General features: G+C 52.4%; 1 protein-coding gene across 1 annotated transcript; it reads right to left on the reverse strand.

Moving 5' to 3' along the window:
• Window positions 1-617: 617 nt before the first annotated feature.
• LOC126645612 (endothelin-2-like) lies at window positions 618-6,066 on the reverse strand. The gene is made up of 5 exons (XM_050326249.1): window positions 5,913-6,066; window positions 5,507-5,639; window positions 4,310-4,429; window positions 3,494-3,598; window positions 618-2,717 (listed from the first exon to the last, which is right to left on the reverse strand). Exons 1-5 carry the CDS (start codon window positions 5,968-5,970, stop codon window positions 2,606-2,608), a joined length of 528 nt encoding a protein of 175 aa, XP_050182206.1. The 5' UTR covers window positions 5,971-6,066; the 3' UTR covers window positions 618-2,605.
• Window positions 6,067-19,772: the final 13,706 nt, after the last annotated feature.

Genomic DNA, 19,772 nt, shown 5'->3' on the forward strand with positions numbered 1-19,772 from the left:
CAAGTCAGAGTTCCTTTGTGACTTAAGAAAGATAAAAAAATAGGCTGAGCCCAAGGCTTGCTCAAAAGACACTCCAGATATTGGTTTCCTGGGAAGTTCAGCAACCCTCAGCTTCCTCATTCCCACCACCTGAAATCAGTTCCAAGCAGGACATCGTGGGAATTACCTTGAAACAGGCCTGTTCTGGAGCTGGGCTGAGCAGAGCAGGGGAGGATTGCACCTCAGAGGTTGTATATAGGAAAATGCAGTGTTTCATTGTTTACCTGTAATTCAAGGTCCTCCTGATCATGGCCCTTTGTCATTAAATCCACAGACACAGTGGCTGTCACAGAAGCCTCAGAAGGAATCTGCTTTTCACACCCAAGGGGGAGGCTGGGCCAGGGGAGATGGAGCTCAGCCAGGAAAGGCAGTGGGGAAGGAGGGGCTGCAGATCTGATGGATTTGCTTTGAACTGAAATTTGCTCAGGACCGTTCCCAACCTCTCCATGCCCACCCAGCTCTGCTGTGCCACTCTCCTTCCCAGTGCTTTTGGGCCATCTGGATTTCTCTCCCTTCACCCCCCAACTCCTCCAGTCACCAAATAAGGAAGAAAAATCAAATTGACTTTTGTCATTATTTATTACAAATTATATTTTGAAAATTACTGTCTAAAAAAAAAATCAATAGATTTAAATAAATATACAGATTTCAGGATGCTACATATGGCAAGTGTGCAGTAAGTCACTTAAGAAGGAGACATTATCCACACAAGGAGAGATACATAGTACTTAACAGCAGTAGTTTTATTTTAAATTACTCAGCTCACATTAAACCATGTGCAAAGTTTCCTCTGGAACAAATCTTTTTGGGATTTATTTTTATTTTTTTTTTTCAGAATGACTCCAACCTTCAGAAGGTCAAATGTCAAAAAAAAAGATTCTCTGCAGCTTTGGGGACCAAGTGATTCATTTGCTGTCTCATTTATGATACAATCAGTTGGTCTCATTTTCCCCCCCTCCAGGGCTTAGAGCAAAATCAAGGAATTATTTTATCTGTCCAACGGGACTACACTTGCAACAGCCACGGATTTTGGTCCACCACCAACTTCCAGCAGCCTTTAGAAATGCTCCTGTGTAATACTGGATTGGGCAGCAAGAGGGACCCAACAGTGGTTCCATGAGAGCAGTGATTTCCCTGCACTGCCCAGGGGCAGCTGCAGCCTCTGTTTCTAATGGAATTAATCTGCCCAGGCAAACAAAAGTGCATTTGTGATACAGCTCCAGAGCCTCGAGATTGTGTTTGCCTGCAGGATTGGTTTCTGGGTCCTGGGCTCAGTGTTTTCCCCAGATTCCCCTGTCCCTGTGTTGCTCCATGGCTCTGGCATGGCTTTAAATCCCAGCCTTTCCCTGAGCACACAGCTCTGTGCTCCCCTACACAGTCACACAAAGGTTGGGGTTGGAAGGGACCTTAAAGCCCATCTGGTTCCAACCTCCTCTTCTTCCCAATCCTCCCTTCCAAATCCATCCTGTCTGGCTGCCCTTTGCATTCCCTCTCCAGGTCACAGTTCCCCCAGGGAGCTGCTATCCATAGACTGTATTTATTACACAAGAGCCCAGCTCAGAGACCTGACCTAAGCAAAGCAGCAAGCAAGCCTTTGGATCTCCCCCTCACCAGCACCACCACCTCTGTGCCTCCAGCCTCTCCTTCCAGGCAGGGTTGGAACAACTCTGGGATGCCAGGCTGAGAGCTGGGAGTACCCTGCCCCGCTGAGGGTGTGCCCCAGGAGATGAGATGGATTCCCAGCCCTGAGCTGACCCAGATCAGCAGCTCAGGCCCAGCAGGGCTCCCTCCCCATGGCTGTGCTGGGGCTCCTGCAGGGACAGCTCCACCTCAGCCTGCCCAGCCTGTGCCTGCTGCGAGGGGTCACGCCTGGGTTTGACAGGGCTCTGGTGTGAGCCACCCTCCACCTCCACTACAGCCACTCAGGGACCGCAGGGAAAACTCCCTGCAGTGAATTTCTCAGCCAGTGAGTGCCACTGACCACTCAGTTGGCTTCCAGGCTTCTGGATTATATATATATTTTTAATACCAACTGGGAGCTGTTTCGGCCTGGGAGTCTCATCCACAGGCACTGACTGACAAGAGAAAATAGTGCAAAGTCAGGCTCAGGCTGGAGGCAGCTCATCCCTGAGCACCAAGAGCAGCCAGAGCACCTCTGAAAGGGGCCGAGCTGGGCCCTGCTCAGACACAGCTCAAAGGCAGAGCAGAGCAGGCCAGAGACACGGGCTCAGTGCTGGCACATCCAGCAATCCCTGGGCTGGGATTCCACCCTCTGCCCAGGACTCCAGAGCACAGTTAAGCTCGTACTCCTCCAGCAAGACCCTTGCCTGATCCAAAAAGGCACAATTCAGCTCCACAACACATCTAGGACTGTATAGAGAGAGGGTTTTCCCTTTACAACAGTCTCTGGAGTACAGGCAGCGCTGGGTCAGCAACAGGAGCACAGACACTTCCACTTCTTCCCTTCCACTCACGGCCTTTCCTTCAGCTCTAACTACTGACAGCAGAGCTGGTGGCACCCACAGGACTCCAAATTCTTCTGGTGAACTTGGGATGCACCTGTTTCTTATCTCTTCTTCTTCCAGATGTTTTTCCTCCAAGGCAGAGCCGTTGGCTGGGCGTCCCTCCGGGAGCGCTGTGGATGTTTCCCGGAGCGCAGGCTGGAGGCAGCAAGGTCCCTGGGAACACAAGAGACACCATGTTCACTCTCCAGTCCATCTGCCCACTGCTCAGAAACAGCCCACACTACAACATTTATCTGCCCCTCAGCAGGATTTCCCGTGGGGCAGAAGATGGGGGAAGGCAGAGGGGGAATTTCCAGCCACAGCTTTATTAAGCTACAGCAGAGCTCCATCGAGCCCAACATCCCCTTCCCATCAGTGGCAGAGGATTCAAGGAGTCCTGCAGCAGGGCATGACCCAAGTGATGCTTCCCCAGATCTGCCTTTCAGACACTGTTCCCGTTGCATCCGATTTAACTGCCAACAATTAACTGATTTGCCAACTCCTTTGAGCTCATTTACACTCCTGTAGTCTGTGGTTTTTTCCAGCAGCAATTCCACAACTCATTGATGTGAACTGAGAAAAGCTCTTCACTTTGGTCCAAAGTTGCTGCCCCATAAGTTATATTCCTCCATGATGCCATCCCCCCACCCTCTTCTTGTACATCATCCATCTGCCTGTCCCGTATCAGAGGAACTTCCTACTCCAATCAAGAATTACATTTTATGTGATAAAAAAATCCTCTGGATTTGCTAGGACACAAGCAAGCCTGGCTCCCTCAGCTCTGAGCCCTCCATTCTACAGAGAGCAGAAAGAGTCAAGTCTCCTCATTTAAAGGAGACAGGAGGAGCAAGTCAGGTCAAATCCAAGTGGAAGCTGCAGCCTGGGGTCACAGCTGCTGATTTTCAAGTGCTTGGGAGGGATGTTCAGGGTGGGTTTAAGTGCCATCTCACCTGAGAGCCCTCAGTAGGCCATGATGGGGAGGCTTCATGTCACCACTCTGTGGGGACCTCGTTGATGCTGCAGAACTCACTGGGAGCTTCAGACTCTGGAGGTACCTAAAGAGCAAGAGGAGATTCATGAACCACCCACATCCTGACTGGCTGTGCTGAGCCCCAGTGACAGACAGCTGAATGCATGATCTTGAAGGGTTAATTGCAGCTATTTGAGAGCTATTCAGGGCTCACTTTCCCCGCTATTCCCTTCTGTCAGACCTCTATTCACATTTAATGATCGGGGATTTTAACTATTGCCTTGCTATGGAATTAATGACAGACCTCTACAATGCCTTTGCTCCCACCTCCCCACAGTGTACACACCCCTCTGTGCTGCTGCTGCAGGGACAGAACTGAGACCCCACGTGCTGTACAAACAGAGCTGATCACAGAGCAGATTTGGCTCCTGAGTCCCAGCTCCCAGCAGTCCTGCTCTGCTCCTCTGGTGTCCCAAAGCTCCACACCCTCTGCTTGCCCCTCTTCCCAACGTGCTGCCAGCTCTGCCTTCCCCCCAGCACACCCAGCACCCTGGCAGCAGGAGGGATGGAGGTAACATTGCTTTTATATCAGCTAGGAAAGAGGCTTTGGCACAACCAAAACACCCAGGTGGCACTGCCAGGGCCTCCTGGGAGGGCAGTGAAAGCCACTAGACAGGTTCCAGCTGTTCACAGCGTCCCCGGGGAGCTGGAGATGCTCCAGCTCCTGAGCACTGTCAGTCTGTTTAACCCCTCCCCAAACAGCCCCCAGGGACACCCTCAGGACCGCCTGACTTACCCAGGCTTTCCCTGGCAGAAGGTGGCACAGATGTTGTCCCTGGAGTGCGAGCACTGGCACCTGCCCGGCGATCTCCTGCGCCGCCTGGGCGGGCTCCCCAGGCCGTAGGGAGCCGTGTGCCTGCGAAAAACAAAGGGGTTCAGCCGTGCCACCAACTTTTTTATGGGCCAGCAGGTTTACAGCACGGTCCTGGGAGGCAGCCAAGCCAGTGCCAGGATAATAAAAGACTCATCTATAGACATAAGGTGAAAAGGTCACTGATAGGTCTGAGCCTTTAAACTGCAGCTCCTCTCCCGCCTCCTGTTTTCCCCACCCTACCCCTCCCAGGGAGATTGCCACGATGTGCTGGCTGGGAAGTGGAGTTCCCTCTCCCTGCAGCAGCCCGGGTGCCCGTGCAAGGGTTACCACATGGGCTGGGCAGTTCAGCTGCGTGCCAGAGCACACGAGGAGCAGGGCTGGCCCGGGCCGGCAGCCCCAGCACAGCGGAGGTGTCAGTGCTTTCCTTCCCCCGCGGCTTTAACACACGGGACATCCTACAAGGATATCTCGGGGCCATAAGCGGTTCTGTGATCACAGCTCCCAGAGCTGTTAGCACATTCCCAACTCCATCTCTGATGGCAATCTCCTCTCCCAGAGGGTTCAGGATTGGCAGTGACTGCAACTCTTCTCCGAGCAAGCAGCGAGTTGTAGTTTCATGTCAGCGAGCATGATTATAACCACACCTGAGCACATGTGTTATGCTCCAGTGTGATGGCCATTGGTCTGAAACTGCTGGGAAAGCTGCTTTAACATTCCTGAGGGCAGGACTTGGCAGCCACGGGCCGTCAGTGCCAGCCCACCACTGTCTCATTAACAATACTGGCAGGGGCCAGGGCTGCAGTTTGCAAGCGGGGAGAGCAACTTTCTGACTTGCAGCTACAACATCTTGGTGTTAATTTGGGCTTGCAGAGGTGCAAACCTCAGAGCTCGTCAGGCAGCAGCGCCCTGTGCTTTCACCCCGGCCCCTGGGGGTGAGACTGAACCTCCCGAGCAGCAGCACAGCCTGTCCCTTCCTAGGCTGAGCTTGCAATGCTCCCCCGAGCAGGTGCTCCCGGAGCCTCCCTGCACTGGGACCCTTTTCCCATCCTCCAGCACAAAGTACAGTCACTGTCCATCCCCAGAGCTCCCCCCCTCCCCCCGAAAGCTGCTCGTGCTTACCCAGGTGTGTTGACCCAGATGATGTCCAGGTGACAAAAGTAAATGCATTCCTTGTCCATCCAGCTGTTGCAGGAACATCGCTTGGTCCTCGGGTGCGCGGCCAGGTGGGACTCGGGCGGGGGATGGCCCAGACCTGCGGCACACGGAGGGAGGGATGAGCCGCCGGCTCGGAGCCCGTCCGTGTGTCCCCTCCGCGGCCACACCTCCCCCGGGGACCGCGGCGATGTCCCCGCGCCGGCAGCTGTATGGGATGAGGCTGCGGCTCATCCCGGACCGGCACAACCCCGGGGGCTCCTCCGCAGCGAGGGCACCGCGCAGCGCTCGCACCCCCTCGGGCAGCCCCGTCCCCGCTCCCCCAGCCCGGGGGGGCCCCGGGGTACCAATCCCCCTCCAGCCCGGGGCTCACCGGCTTCCAGGAGGGCGAGGAGGGCGAGCGCCAGCAGCACTGCGGGGTGGCGGGGCATCACCGCGGCTCTGCGGGCTGGGCTGGGCTGGGCTGGGCTTGGCTGGGCTGGGCTGAGCCGGCGGCTTTGGGGGGGCTCTTCTGGGGGTTTTCCTCCTTTTCCTCCCGTCCCGGCTGTTCCACTGGAGCCGCCGAGCAGTGTCTGGAGCCGTGGGGCGCCCGGCAGGTGCTTTATAGCCCCGGTCCCGCCGCGTCACGGCCGCTCCGCCCCGCGCGTGGAGCGGCCGCGGGAACCGCCGGGCCCCGGGGGCACCGACCCACCCCCGACCCACCCCCGGGGGCACCGACACCACCCTCGGGCACAACGACACCCCCGCGGGGACACCGCCAGCCCCCTGCCCTCCTCACCCTCCGCAAGGACACGCGTGGGCTCCTCCGCCCCTTCTGTCCGGACAGCGCCGGGGGGATGTGGGGAGAACGAGTCCCGCGGGTGTCGGGGAGGGGATGTGGTGGGGGGTGACCGGGGGACCCCCAGGGGGTCGCGAGTGTGGCCGGAGCTGCAGGTGAAGGCAGGAGGACACACACACAGGTAGAGCCCCCGTGGGATCCCCTCCCCGACCTCCTGCCCACGCGTGGGGACTGACCCCGGCCCCGGACAGCACCTCCCGGGGGGCGAATTAAACTGAGTGAACAGGACAGAATTAAGATGAATTTCAAGTTTTTACTTGAAAAATTCTTAATTTACTGTATTTTAATAAACTTGTAAATTGATCCATTTACCCGGAGCTGTCGCTCAGCTCATGCAAATGGACCCGTTCAATGACACTCTCATCTTTTTCTCCCTTTTTTTTTTTTTTTCACTATTTCAATTCAAAGTCGTTTGCTGCGTTGAGCAATTCGAATTTCTTGCAGTAAATCTGTCCTCCCGCTGTCTGATTTTGCTGCGGGATCCACGAGGCACATCCTGACACTGTATCTGCACATTTTTGGCATACAAATCATGTAAAATTGAGTCACCTCCTGGCACTCACGGGAGGCACTCGAAGCCACTTCACCTGGCCCATCGTGGGTGTCAGGCAGGAGCAGGAAACTGTTCTTCAGAGAGGTATTGGGTGCTGAGCACGACAGGGATGGATCACAGCTTCCAGAATCCCCCGGGGCCGCCGTTCCAGCTCCAGGCATCCCAAATCCTGGGTAAATCCCGGGAGCGGGTTAGAAAAGCCAAAATCACTGCACTCGCCTTTCTGGAGATGTTCTTAAAGGCTTCTGGGGAAAGGGAGTGTATTTTATTTGTTTACCATGAGCAGTTCAGGTTTTTATTGCCCTGTTGTCGTGGGCAGATGGAAGGTGATGGCAATTACAGCCAGTGGGAGTCTCCTGCACAGTGACACGTGCAGGGGGAGAGGGCAGATAGAAAAGAAAAAGGGCAGTGAGGCAGAGTGTGGAAAACTGCTGCAGTCTGAGTCGGGGCTTCTGCTCCCAGCACCTCGGGCAAGTGAAATGGGGCATGACTGCAGCCCTGCCAGCAATGCCCACAGGATCTGCCATTCCCTCTGCGTGGGAAGCCCTCTCTGAACTCGTGCAAAATGCACACAGGGGATGTGTGTGGGGGGGGAAAGCCCATTGCAGCATCAAAACAAACCCCCTTTGCTGCTCTATTCACCAACCAGCTCCGACTGTGATGGCACAGGAGGGCACAGATAGTGTTGAGAGCTCCTTGCACTGAGAGGGGGTGAAGTGAGGGGGAACAGATGAAAAATGTACATATGGGAATGCCATTAAAATAACAGAGCAGAGGACGGCAGGCAGAGAAGGTCAGGAAGGGTGCAAATTTTCTTTAAAAATAATATAACATTATTAAAAATAAAATAATGTTAATATATAATATAAATATAATAAAATAAATAAAAAAGTAAAATAAGATAAAGTATAATAATAAAAATAAAACATAACTGATAAAATAAAGCTTCAGTATTACAGGCAAACAAGCAGAGGGAAGTGTTTAACCTCTGTACCAATGCAACAATTATCCTAAAGAAAACAGGGAAATACAATAGCAGCATTACCTGTTACAGCCCATATTCCAGCTGTGCCAAGTTTCAGAGTTATGTCAGAGCTCGGATACTCTGTGACATTCCAGATGCCAGTTCAGTGATATAATAATAACAACTCTGGTTTGGCTTCCGTTCCTGGGCTCCTCGTTCTGGTCACCGGGGGTGAAAGCTGATCCCCTGGACGTGGGCAAGGGAACGCAGCGCTATTTGCTCACAGGGAGGAAAGGCTGGGCAGCAAATGACATCGTTTTGTCAAAGAAGGGGCTCTCTCTGAAAAGGTGCCACCAGTTGTTTGCACGGATTGTGAGACAGAGCCGCAGCGCTGTGGCTTGCCAGGGTTCACTTGCTGAGAGCAGCAGCAGAGTCTGTCACCCACGGAGTTCGTGCCTGCGGGAAGGAAGAAGAGTCTCAAATTAACCTGATGATTTGGGCATCTGGTTCAAGCAATTTCCTTCACCTTTTGTGGCCAGAGCTCTGTCACTCAGCTCGCATTTCCAAGCAGCACCTGAAGCTACACGTACCTGCAATCCTTGCTGTGTGGCTGGAAGGAGACAAGTGCCCAGATGTCTGCCTGTATCTGCCTTCAGTGCCAGGTGCAAAAACATCTTTACAAACCAGACCTTTCATCCACGATTTCTCAACTGTTTTCTTGGTTTCTCATAAATCCCAACAGATTGTCACAGAAAATGGAGCAAATGTTACACCCTCTTGTTCACATGTGCTGGATGGAGCCTCAACTCCTTTTTTTTTTTTTTTTTTTTCCTCCAGGAAATACCCTCCTGTGCTGAGCAGGCACAAACCTGACCCACACACCTCTGGATGTTTGGCACTGGTGCTCCACAGATCCTAAAGGACGTGGAACTGTGGAGGAATGTCTCTGTTTGGTGCAGGGATGGAGGAACCCTGCAGAGGCTGGCACTGCACGGACCAGCACAGCTTTAAACTGACCCTGCTCTGAGACCTTGGTCCAGAAATAAAGAGTTTCTGTGAAAAAAACAATACTTTAAAAAGGGAGTTTTTCTACCTTTAGGCTTGTGAAGAAGAATGTCCAGACATAAGGTGAAACAGATGTCTCAGCATCAACCATCCCACACAGCATTGTGGGACTTGATGATCTTGGAGGTCTTTTCCAACCTTAATGATTCCATGGTTATTCTGGTGTCTGACTGTGGTGGTTTCAAGATCCTGCCTGTTTCAGGATCCCAGAATATGCTGAGTTAAAAGGGACCACAAGGGCCATCAGTCCAACCCCTGGCCCTGCACAGACACCCCAACAATCCCACCCTGTCCCTCAGGGCATTGTCCAAAGCCTCCTGCAGCTCTGGCAGCCTTGGGGCTGTGCCCACTGCCCTGGGGAGCCTGTTCAGTGCCCAACCAGCCTGTGGGGGAAGAACCTTTCCCTGAGATCCAAGCTGAGCCTGCCCTGACACAGCTCCAGCCATTCCCTGGGGGCTGTCCCTGCTCCCCCAGAGCAGAGATCGGAGCTGCCCCTCGGGAGGAGCTGCAGCCCCCGCTGAGCTCTGCCCTCAGTCTGCTCTGCTCCAGCTGCACACACCAAGTGCCCTCAGCTGCTCCTCATGGCCCCTCCAGACCCTTCACCATCTCTGTGTCCCTCCCTTAAACACCCTCCAACAGCTTTAGATGTTATATTGTGGCACCCAAAACTGCCCAAACCTTCCATCCCCTCACACCACGTGCTGGGGTTCAGCTCGGACCGGGAGCTGCTTCTCCTTCAACCCTCGGACACAGAGAAGCTTCACTGCTGCTGCAACTGTCCCTGTTTCCCCAGTCAAGAGCAGGAGCCACTTCTTTCCAAGGCCAACCCTCCTGGCATTATCACCACACTAAAATCACAAAGGAAAACAACAGGCTGGAGCGGAGGGACGGGCCAGTGCTGCACAAACACCGCTCCAGAGAAGGAACAAAGGCGTACACAGGGTCCTAAATGCCAAAGCAGGGCTTTGCCTCCTGCAGTTATTTTTTCCCTTTTGTTTCTGACTGGAGGAGTACATTGTTCACCTCATTGTGAGGAGTTCCAGGCAGACATGACGAAAGGGACAAAACAGCTCAAGGCAGGAGACATCCCGTGCGGGCTTCGCGGCCGGGGCTGTTTGGAAACGAGGAACGAGCAAACAGGAAAGTGCTTTAACCATCGAGGAGACGGGATCCCGGCGTGTTCTTGGCCCCAGCAGGAACAATGGGGTGATGTCACGAGCCAGAATTCCCCACGGTGGATGGAAGCCCAGCAAAGAACCATAACTCTTGTCCCGGGACATGAGCAACATTTTTCCACGGTTGATCATTCCCTCCCCCCTCCACCCCCCGAGTTGCTGTTAGGAAGTGTAGGAAAGAAACATTGTCAAGTGAGGCTTCCTTTGGGATTTTCGTGGCCCCCCCCCTCCTCACCCCCAGATCAACACTTCAGCTGTTATAAATCACTGCTTTGTGCTGACTGGCAGGAATTCCACTGGTGGAGGCTGGAGGAGATATTTCACACAGCGAAGAGGGGTGAGCACCAGGATCTGGAGACTTGGAAGGGCAAAATTCTCCTCAGTTCTGCAGGGCTTTGAGATTCCTGAGAGATTTGACAGTTCCTAAGGTGCTGAGGATGGCCAGGAGCTTTGGAGACACAAACTGTGGTGGTTGGAGAACTTCAAACCAAGGCTCCTGAATGACATGAGCAATACAGGGCCGTCCTCCAGATGCCAGACTTCCTTATTTTGGCCTAAAGTCAGCTCTGTGGAGAGTCACCTGAAGTTCATCTGCAGCATCCAGGCATTCATTCCCTGAGGCAGCTCCTGAATTACCCTTTGGCTCCTCTCTTTTGGTGGGGATTGGTCCCAGGGGAGGACTGGGCAGCCCTCACAGGCTGTGGCAGCTTTCAGTCTTTATTGGGCTATTATTGAAAAGCCACAGTGCTCTCACCTCTCCAAGATTTGCTCTGCAAGACCCCAGCTGGCTTCTCTGAGCCACAGAAACCCTGGGCTGTCACTCCTGTGTTGTTCCAGGAGGGTGGCTGCCAGTACCATGGGGGGGTGGGGCTGCTTGCAGGAGCTGGGCCTGGCATTTCAACAGCAAAAAGGAACTTCAAGGAGTCCAAGGCAGTCCTGAAATGGCAGCCCCAAAGAGAGGAGCATGAAGGCAGGAGTGTTTGCATGGTGAGCTGATAACAGCTTTGTCCCTGCTCTGTGCTTGTCTGTGGTTTGCACCATCAGTGCCTGAACACACCACGAAGGGTTGTTTACTCCGGTCCCAGTTTCCAGATCTTCTGGTGTGTTTTCCCCACCTGTGTTCCCAGAGAGTCCCTCACAGACATGGGGAGGGCTTGGAATTGCCATCCAAAGCTGCCAGAAGTGCCCTACTGCCTGTCCCCCTGTCAGGGCACTGCCCTGTGCCAGCCTTGCCTGTGCCAGGCTGGGACTGGGCCTGGCATCCCTTAAAGCTGCAGGAATGGATTATCCCAGTTCTGTCCTGCAGGCAGAAGGGCCAAACCCGAGGTGTTGTTCTGTAGGACAGGGTGGCACTTTCCTGCCTGAGAATTGAAATTTCCAGTGGCCACAGGAGGCTCTGAGACAGCAAAGGGGGAGGGCAATCATGGTCCCTTCCTGCAGGGCTTCTCCCTTTCACTGGATCTCAGAAGCCACTTGAACAGGGCAGGGTTGGTGTCCTGGGGGTTCTGGCAGTGTCTGCCAGGCAGCAGGAAACCCCTTGATGGGAACTCCAGGGCAGTGAGGGAGGTGTGATCCTCGGGGATTTTGAAGGGGAAAAATAGAAGTGAATGTCTCAGGGGCCTTTGGAATGTACTGAACTGTCTCTAGTCTGAGATGATTATGACTTTCTTACACAAATGTAATTAAATTTATAGTAAAGCAACTTCTTTTTTAGTAAAATAAATAAGGGGGGAGTCAAGATGTGCCTCTGGAACACCAGTTTTAATTAAATCTAGACAAGCTGGGAATGTTTGGAATATATGGGTGTATGACCAGCTTTGAAAGGACATTCAACTTCATACACCAGGGCTGATATTTCAGACCTGGATGAGACACAGCAGGAGCAGCCACACATTGTCCCTTAGGGCAAGATTTATCCACCTTCCTCTTCAGCATCTTCTGCTGGTAAGAACCACAATCCTGCTCTGGTCTGATCTGGCATTACACCTATTTTAAAATCATAATAACTGTGCTCCTGATGACACCTTCCCATAGTGCTGGGGGAGCTCTGGCAGAGGCAGACACTGGGAAAAACTGGCAACTCAGCAAGAAATTTGCTGAGTCTTTTCAGCACATGCTGTTCCTCCTCTCAAAAATGTAAGGGCTCAAAAAGGCTGTGAACTCCTCCTGCTCCTTCCTCACTACCTGGAGGTGGGAGAAAAGCGTGTTCACCCTTCCTCTGTGGATGGAAAAGGGAATATTTGCAGTTTAAAAAGGGCTTTTTTAATAAAGTGACTGACAGTTACAATGTGTCCCTGCCTGATTACACACTTTCTGTGCCCACAAGGCAAGAAAAGCAAAGCCCTGTGTGTGTTTAGACAGCCCCATGGAGACATTCCTTGTCTGGTGAGTGTTCATTGGAACACTTTAACGTGGATGTCTGCCTTTGCTCCACCCTGATGGTTGAACTCCTTCAGCTTTCCAGAACGATGAGTGACCTGGAATTTATAATTACAATAGGTGTCATGCAATTAATCACCACCTGGGAGCTGTCTCCAGCCCTAACTGCTCTGTGATCCCGATCCTCCGCAGCAAGTGCAGGAGAGCAGCTTGTGCAACACAAGGAATTCCAGCTGGGACAAGTCTGGGGGGGTCCTGCCATCCAGACAGGCACAAATCCCCCCTCCTGCAGCAGCTGCTCCCTGCAAACACCAAGGTGCTCCAGGCTCAGACACAGCAACAATCAGGATTCCCTTCAGATCCCAGCAGGATGCCTCAGGTCACCTTAAGCAACGAGTTTCCATTTGGGCAGCAGCTTATTCCAGGCTCTGCTTCTAGGTCAGTTTTTGGGGGAAATGTGTGGGACAGGTTGGGGTAAGTAAACTGCAAACATCAGAGACAGGAATTCATACACAGAACAGGGCAGAAGTTAAACAGAGAATCTCAGAATCCCAGAATGGTTTGGGTTGGAAGGGACCTCAGAGCCCATCTCATTCCACCCTGTGCCATGGGCAGGGACACCTTCCACCAGCCCAGGGTGCTCCAATTCCCATCCAACCTGGCCTTGGACACTCCCAGGGATCCAGGGGCAGCCACAGCTTCTCTGGGAATTCCATCCCAGCCCCTCTCCACCCTCACAGCCAACAATTCCTTCCCACTGTCCCATCTCTCCCTGTCCTCTGGCAGTGGGAAGCCATTCCCTGTGTGCTGTCCCTCCATGCCTTGTCCCCAGTCCCTCTCCAGCTCTCCTGGAGCCCCTTTAGGCCCTGCAAGGGGCTCTCAGGTCTCCCTGGAGCCTTCTCTTCTCCAGGGGAACCCCCCCAGCTCTCCCAGCCTGGCTCCAGAGCAGAGGGGCTCCAGCCCTGGAGCATCTCTGGGGCCTCCTCTGGACTCTCTGCAGCAGCTCCAGGTCCTTGTGCTGCTGTTCCCAGGGCTGGGGCAGCTCTGCAGGGTGGGTTTCACCTGAGGGGGCAGAGGGGCAGAATCACCTCACCAACCTGCTGCCCATGATCCTGCTGGCACAGCCCAGGCCACGGGGGGTTTCTGGGCTGCAAAGGTGCGTTCCAAAACACCAAACACCCCCAGTTCCTTCTCCCCACTGGGATCCCCACTCTGGATCCCTTCAGCCAAGGCTGTGTTTGCACTTGGGATTCCCCCATTCCAGGTGCAGGACCTTGCACTTGGCCTTGTTGAACCTGCTCAAGCTCTCCCCACCCCACCTGTCCAGCCTGTCAGAATCCCTGGGGATGACATAAACCTTGAGGATTAGCAAGGAAAACAAACAAAATGTAAGTGTGTGCCCTTTACACCTCAGCACTTGTACAGGTGGTTAATTGTTAACCATTGATATGGTTTATTGGGGCATTGATGTATTGACTGTGCCGCCTAGAGGAGGATCCCATTGTTCTGAACAATGTGCAATCCCAGGACAGTGTCCCAAAGGGTTTTCCAACAAGAACTTCTGATGTTGGAACACCAGAAAATATGAACGCTGGGAATATCTGCGTTTTCCCCTCGACTTACGAGGAAGAAATGAAATCCAGAGCTTTTATTACCTTCTTAAAATTATTTCATCAGTTCCTTGCACAATGATTGAATCTGTTTAATTTTCTTTACTCGGGGACTCAAAATTCTAATGGAAAAAAAAATTCTCCTGTCAAAATACAACATTTTAACCAGACTCACAGCTTTTCAAAACATCTTTTTAAAGAATTCAGAAAAGAAAAAAACCAACACCAAACCCAAACCACAAAAACATTTCCAGCAAACCAAGAAGGTCATAATTTCCATCCAGCTCTATTTGCAATTTTGGTAGGAGATGAGAGACTCCAGTCTGCAGCAGCAGCTCGGGGAAGGAAACAAGGAAAGTTGTACAAGAAAGTTTAATTAAAGTCAGAGTAATTAGGTGCTGAGGAATCACAACACAAACTTGGCAAGGGATCAGTCTGTGCCAGCAGTGTCTTTTTTTGCTGGATGTCTCTGCCCTTGGACAGATGTAACTGTAATTTCAGTTACTGGTTAACCAGTTTGCCATAATCTCCTCTCTTACAGGCTGCTCCGTGCTGTAACTATTGCTGTTTAACTCCAGGTCCAGAGGGATCAAAGCTGAGGGTGGCAACCAGATTTTCTGCTTCACTGGAAATTCTGCACTTTTCTATTCCAACATGAAGTGATGTAAAACTGTTTGGAATTTCATATTTTTTTTTTTTTAAAAAGGGCAACCTCATAAGCAACGTTATCTCAGGTCTCAGAGTCGTGTTATTCTGAGCAAACAGTTGCAATTTTTTGTTTTCCTGTCTTGAAAAAGAATTTAATATATTAGAGCAAGTGTTGCGCTTTGAAAAGTAAATTTAAACATAATAGCAACATGATCCATTCCAAAACTGTAGATATGAGATACTGCAAATTCATAACAATGCTTCCTTTTGTTATTCCTGCTGCTCATTTGGTGGTTTCAGTACAATCAGTGTCTTTGTAAAGGATGTTTAACAACACTGGCTGCGTGGCTGTGATTCACCCAAAGTAGCTGCATTTCTAATATGAATTGTCTGCATTTCCCCATATAAAAATGGTGGAGAAGAAAGGAGGGAATCTTGTCCTTTTCCTTGCCTTGTTTTGACTGTTTGCTCCAGAAACTCCTTGCCTGTGTGTGATGGTTCTGAGGGACCAGGTGGCCAAGGGGAGCTGCTGTTGCTGCCAGTGAAGGCCACACTTGAGTTATGTCTGACACCTCTTGGATGCCACAAACCACCTCCCTCGTTCCTGGAGATAATGGGAAGCCTGGGAGAAAACAAGGCAGATGAGGAGGTGAGAGGACACGGCTCCCCCAGGGCTGGTGCTATTTATAACCTCGGGCTTTGCTCAAAATAACCTCTTTTATAACCTCGGGCTTTGCTCAAAATAACCTCTGCTGTGTCTGTGGGGTGGTTTTCTCTGGCATGAACCATGTGGGGATGCACATCCCTCCTGCCCAACATCCCCTGCACGTGGTGGGGTCTCACCTGCTGATGGAGGAGATCGGTCCCAGCAGAGGCTGGGCAAGAGAGGAGTTCTCATTGTCATGGGGAAGGACACCCCCAAAAACTCTTGGCCCCTCACAGACTCCTCTCCTGACCACTGAGGAAAATTAAACAATCATTTTGCAAGACTGGGAGCTGAAAGAACTTTGCTGAGGGCAACAAACTGATTCAAAATCTTTGGACTTCATTTCTTACTCTACCATTAATTTAGGGAGGAAACCAAGACATTCTCAGTGTTCACGTTTTACAGTGTTCCAGCATCAGCTGGAACTTCTGGGAAAACCTTTGTAACCTTGGATTTGTCCAAGCTGATTCAGCCCTTGTGGCCCAGCTGAAGCCCCTCTGATGGGGAGAGCTCAGCCCCAAACACAGGAGCCACTTCTCGTCTGTGGTGGAGTCACCACTGATGAAAGTGTCCAGCAAACGTGTGGATGTGGCACTTGGGGACGTGGGGAACACGGTGGGGGTTGACACTTGGATTTGATGACCTTTAGAGGGCTTTTCCAACCTTCACAATTCCGTGATCCATCAGATCTGCAGTGATAAGCCAAGGGATGGCTGAGCAGGACAGTCCCAGCCCACCCAGATGGTCCAGGGGGTTCTGGACATACCTACATGGATGCTCAGAACCCAACTGCAGCCTGGAGAGCTGGATGCAGGGAACAGCCTGCTGGAATCCCACCTGCAGGTGGGATTTCCCTACTTTCAAGCAGGGCCACGGCTTGAGAAGGTGTCAGGAAATCCAGAGGTCCTTGGGGTGGTCACTGCCTCGTTTTTTGGGGTGTTACTAAGGAAAGGTTTGGGTATTTTCTCTGAAAGCCAAATAACAGAGAGCAGGTGGCCTGAGCCACATCTCCCCCCAGCCCTGCCACAGTCCCAGTGCCCTGTGCTGAGCTCTCCCTGCCTTGTCCTTGCCTGCACTTCCCGGGGTGCCCCTGGAGCTGCCCACCCCAGCAGGGACCCAGCAAGGCCCAGCCTTCCCCCAGCTTTCCCTTCCCCTCCCAGAGCACCATCTCTGCCTCCTGCATGACCCCAGTCAATCCCTTCATCCTGTTCTCCAGTGGCTCCCACTGAGCTCAGCTCAGCTGTAGGTCAGCTGTGTTTCTCAGGGCCCTCCCACAGACCCAAATTTCCCCACCCCTTCACTTCCCTCGTCAATAATCCTCATTGTTCTGCCACACAGGTTCTTTAACCTTGCTAAACTGATGACCACCAAGTACTGCAGATCCACTGCACTGGAAAATGGACCTTCAGCCCCATTTCTCTGCTGCAAACCTCCCTGGGAAAGGCCAAAACACGGATTTTATTTTTTTTTTTTTCAGTTTTAGGCATCTCCTGCCAGCATGGCAAGACAAGGATGCTTTAGAAACATGAGTTTTCAGAGGTGCTTTTGTGTCAGATGGTAAATCCACACAGCACTGCCACATGAGAGGGGAGTCAGGACTCAGAGAAGGCCCAGTTTGAGCAGAGAGCTGCCTAAATTGGTGGGAAATACAAATAGGGAGGTTGGGCACCAGGAAGAGCAGGAACTCTGATTGTTCTCCACAAGTTCAATACTAGAACTGGTCGGGTGCTTCCCATGAAAAATCGGGTCCTGGAAGAAAAAGGCCTCTCTCCCTTTTCCCAATCTACCCCACTTACTTCCAAGCTTCTAGTTTAGCCAACATTTAAGGAAAGATACGAAGCCCCATCCCAAAAACCTCGGTGTCTCCTGCCACGAGGGCTCTGTGTTTAGGCCCAGTGCATAAACCAGGTGAAGTTACTCCCACCTGGCCTCTCCCCCAGCCCAGGAAGGTGCAGTAACCGCTGGGTTTGGAGGCTGCTCGTACACACACACGTCTGAGGGCTCGTCCCTGCTGGCTTTTGTGTGGGTTTGGCAGGCCCTGCACATGCCTAATGGGGCAGGTCTTGCCAAAAAAGCAGAAAGTGGGCAACGCCCAGTTTAAGAGTCTCTCCAGGGCTTGTGCACAGGCAGCTCACCATGTCCAAGGAGCTCAATCCAGAGGGGATTAAGTGCTCAAAGCCTCGCATGAGGCATCCTTGGGAAACCTAAAACCTGAGCTGCCACCCAGCACTGGAGGTGTTTTGGGCTCCTGGGCGCTGACGCTGCTCCAAAGGAGTGCACACAAGAATCTCATCTCCACCCCAGGCCTTTTGACACTCACGTTTCTGTGCTGTGCCACAGACACCCTACCCGGGGTACGTGCACATCCTCATGGCCCAAACCTTCCCCACCGCGCTCCGATTGTTCTCCTCTCCCCTAAAACAACGCCCTTGTCCCCGTTGGTTTTATGACATTTGGGAAAGGAATTCAGCAGTTCCACCGAAGGACACGGGGCAGGGACAAACACTGAGAGCGCTGGCGAAATGGTGAGGAGAGTGGGTGTTTGACAGCTCCCCAAACGCAGACTTCCACCCTCTGCCTCACGCTCGGAAAAGTGCAGACAGGATATCCCTGCAGGGTGTCTCTTAGGAGGAGAGTTGTTGGCAAAACCTGTGTTTCTCCGTTCAGGGTGAGCAAAGGAGGGTTTTTTTATTGTGTAAGAGAACAAAAACAAGACAGAACAAAAGTAGTTTTCATGAGAGGAGCGTGTGTGCGAGTGTGTGTGTGTGCTCCCCGAAATAATCTGCAATGAACTGAACAGAAACGTCTCTGAGCTGAAATCCAGCACTGCAGGAGATGTTAACAGTCATGGCCCAGGGGGTGATGGAACTCATTTGCTCCCAAATCCCTTCAGAGATGCTTCAGCTGACAGAACAGGAGGCTGGTGTTTGCAGGTGCAAGGCGAGATTGGTTGGCTGGGAAGGACAAGCAGGTCCCCACAGGGTCAGGGGCACTGAGGAGAGGTCAGTCCCATGAGGGAACGCTGAGAAAACCCAAGCAGATGCTTCAGATGGAGTTTGTGGAAGGCCATGCATGACTGGGCTGCAAATTAAGGGTGACTGGGTGTTACCACTGCACAGAGCTGATTTCGGGAGGAAGGATCATGGAATCATGGAATGGTTTGGGTTGGAAGGGACCTTAAAGATCATCTCATTCCACCCCTGCCATGGGCAGGGACACCTTGCAGTAGTCCAGGTTGCTCCAAGCCCCGATCCAACCTGGCCTTGGACACTTCCAGGGATGGGGCAACCACAGCTTCTCTGGGCAACCTGTGCCAGGGCCTGCCCACCCTCACAGGGAAGGATTTCTTCCCAATATCTAATCCTAACCTCTCTCAGTCTAAAGGCATTTCCCCCTGTCCTGTCAAGGGGAAGAGGGGCCCATCTTCACTTTTGCAGTCCCACCAGAGGCTGAGAGTGGTGAAATTAAAATCCAAGGCCCTCTCTGGAATGACATGTGGATGGGATCTTGTGCTGGGTCAGCTGGAGCTTTACTGTCTGTGAAAGGAAAGAGGGGAAATGGATGCAGAGAAGAGACTGTGTTATCACCAATGGCTCTTCAGAACCCAAGACTTTTTCAGGACCCTAAGGAGGGCCCAAGAGCCTCGACAAGCTGATGTATCCAAAGACCCTCCAGAGCATCCAAATGCCAAGCAGCCTGTCAGACATTGGTTTGAGTGTCCAGAGGTGGGGAGCTGGAGGGACGTGCCTTTAGAGGGGGTCTGTCAGGGCACCCCAAACCCATGTTCCCACAAAGTGCTGCACGCCCAAGAATCAAAACACCTAAAGTTGTCTGAGGCCTTTGAAGGTGTGTCCACTGTGCAAAGGTCACTTCAGAAAAGCCTTTCCAACCTTAGCTTTGATCTGATTCGGTGTGGAAAGCACAGAGGGTCAACTTTGCCTTTCACTGGGGGCCCTGCAACCTCCAGCACAGCCTCAGTGCTCCCACCACACTCAGCAGGACTAAAGCAAGGAGGAACTGAGTCCACTGGTAACATCTGCCCTGCTGAGTTCTGAGCCAGGAGGGGCTGCTGAGGCTCAGCTCTGGCTCAGACACCCTCTGCCCTGCCTTTGCAGTTGTTCAAATCCCGTGTTTTTAGGCTCAAACCTCTGGAATTCAGTGCCAGCAATGCAGGCTGCTCTGCACAGGAATTACAGGCAGCAGCAAATGCCTCCTGAGCTTCGTTGTCTGGACATGATACAGCAAAGCCTTGGTCTGGCCATGTCAGAGGGATGAGCAGAGGCACAGGAGGATGA

This window comes from Myiozetetes cayanensis, unplaced genomic scaffold (genome assembly GCF_022539395.1).
Source record: "Myiozetetes cayanensis isolate MyiCay16 unplaced genomic scaffold, myiCay2020 scf31, whole genome shotgun sequence".
Lineage (NCBI taxonomy): Eukaryota > Metazoa > Chordata > Aves > Passeriformes > Tyrannidae > Myiozetetes > Myiozetetes cayanensis.

Bases quoted from the DNA above. Each gene is read 5' to 3' on its own strand.
- LOC126645612 (XM_050326249.1), bottom strand. From the start codon at position 5,970: ATGCCCCGCCACCCCGCAGTGCTGCTGGCGCTCGCCCTCCTCGCCCTC. The intron at 3,599-4,309 runs GTAAGTCAGGCG...CTTGCTCTTTAG, and splicing joins TTCTGCCAGGGAAAGCCTGG to GTACCTCCAGAGTCTGAAGC. The intron at 2,718-3,493 runs GTGAGATGGCAC...TTGTGTTCCCAG, and splicing joins GGCCTACTGAGGGCTCTCAG to GGACCTTGCTGCCTCCAGCC.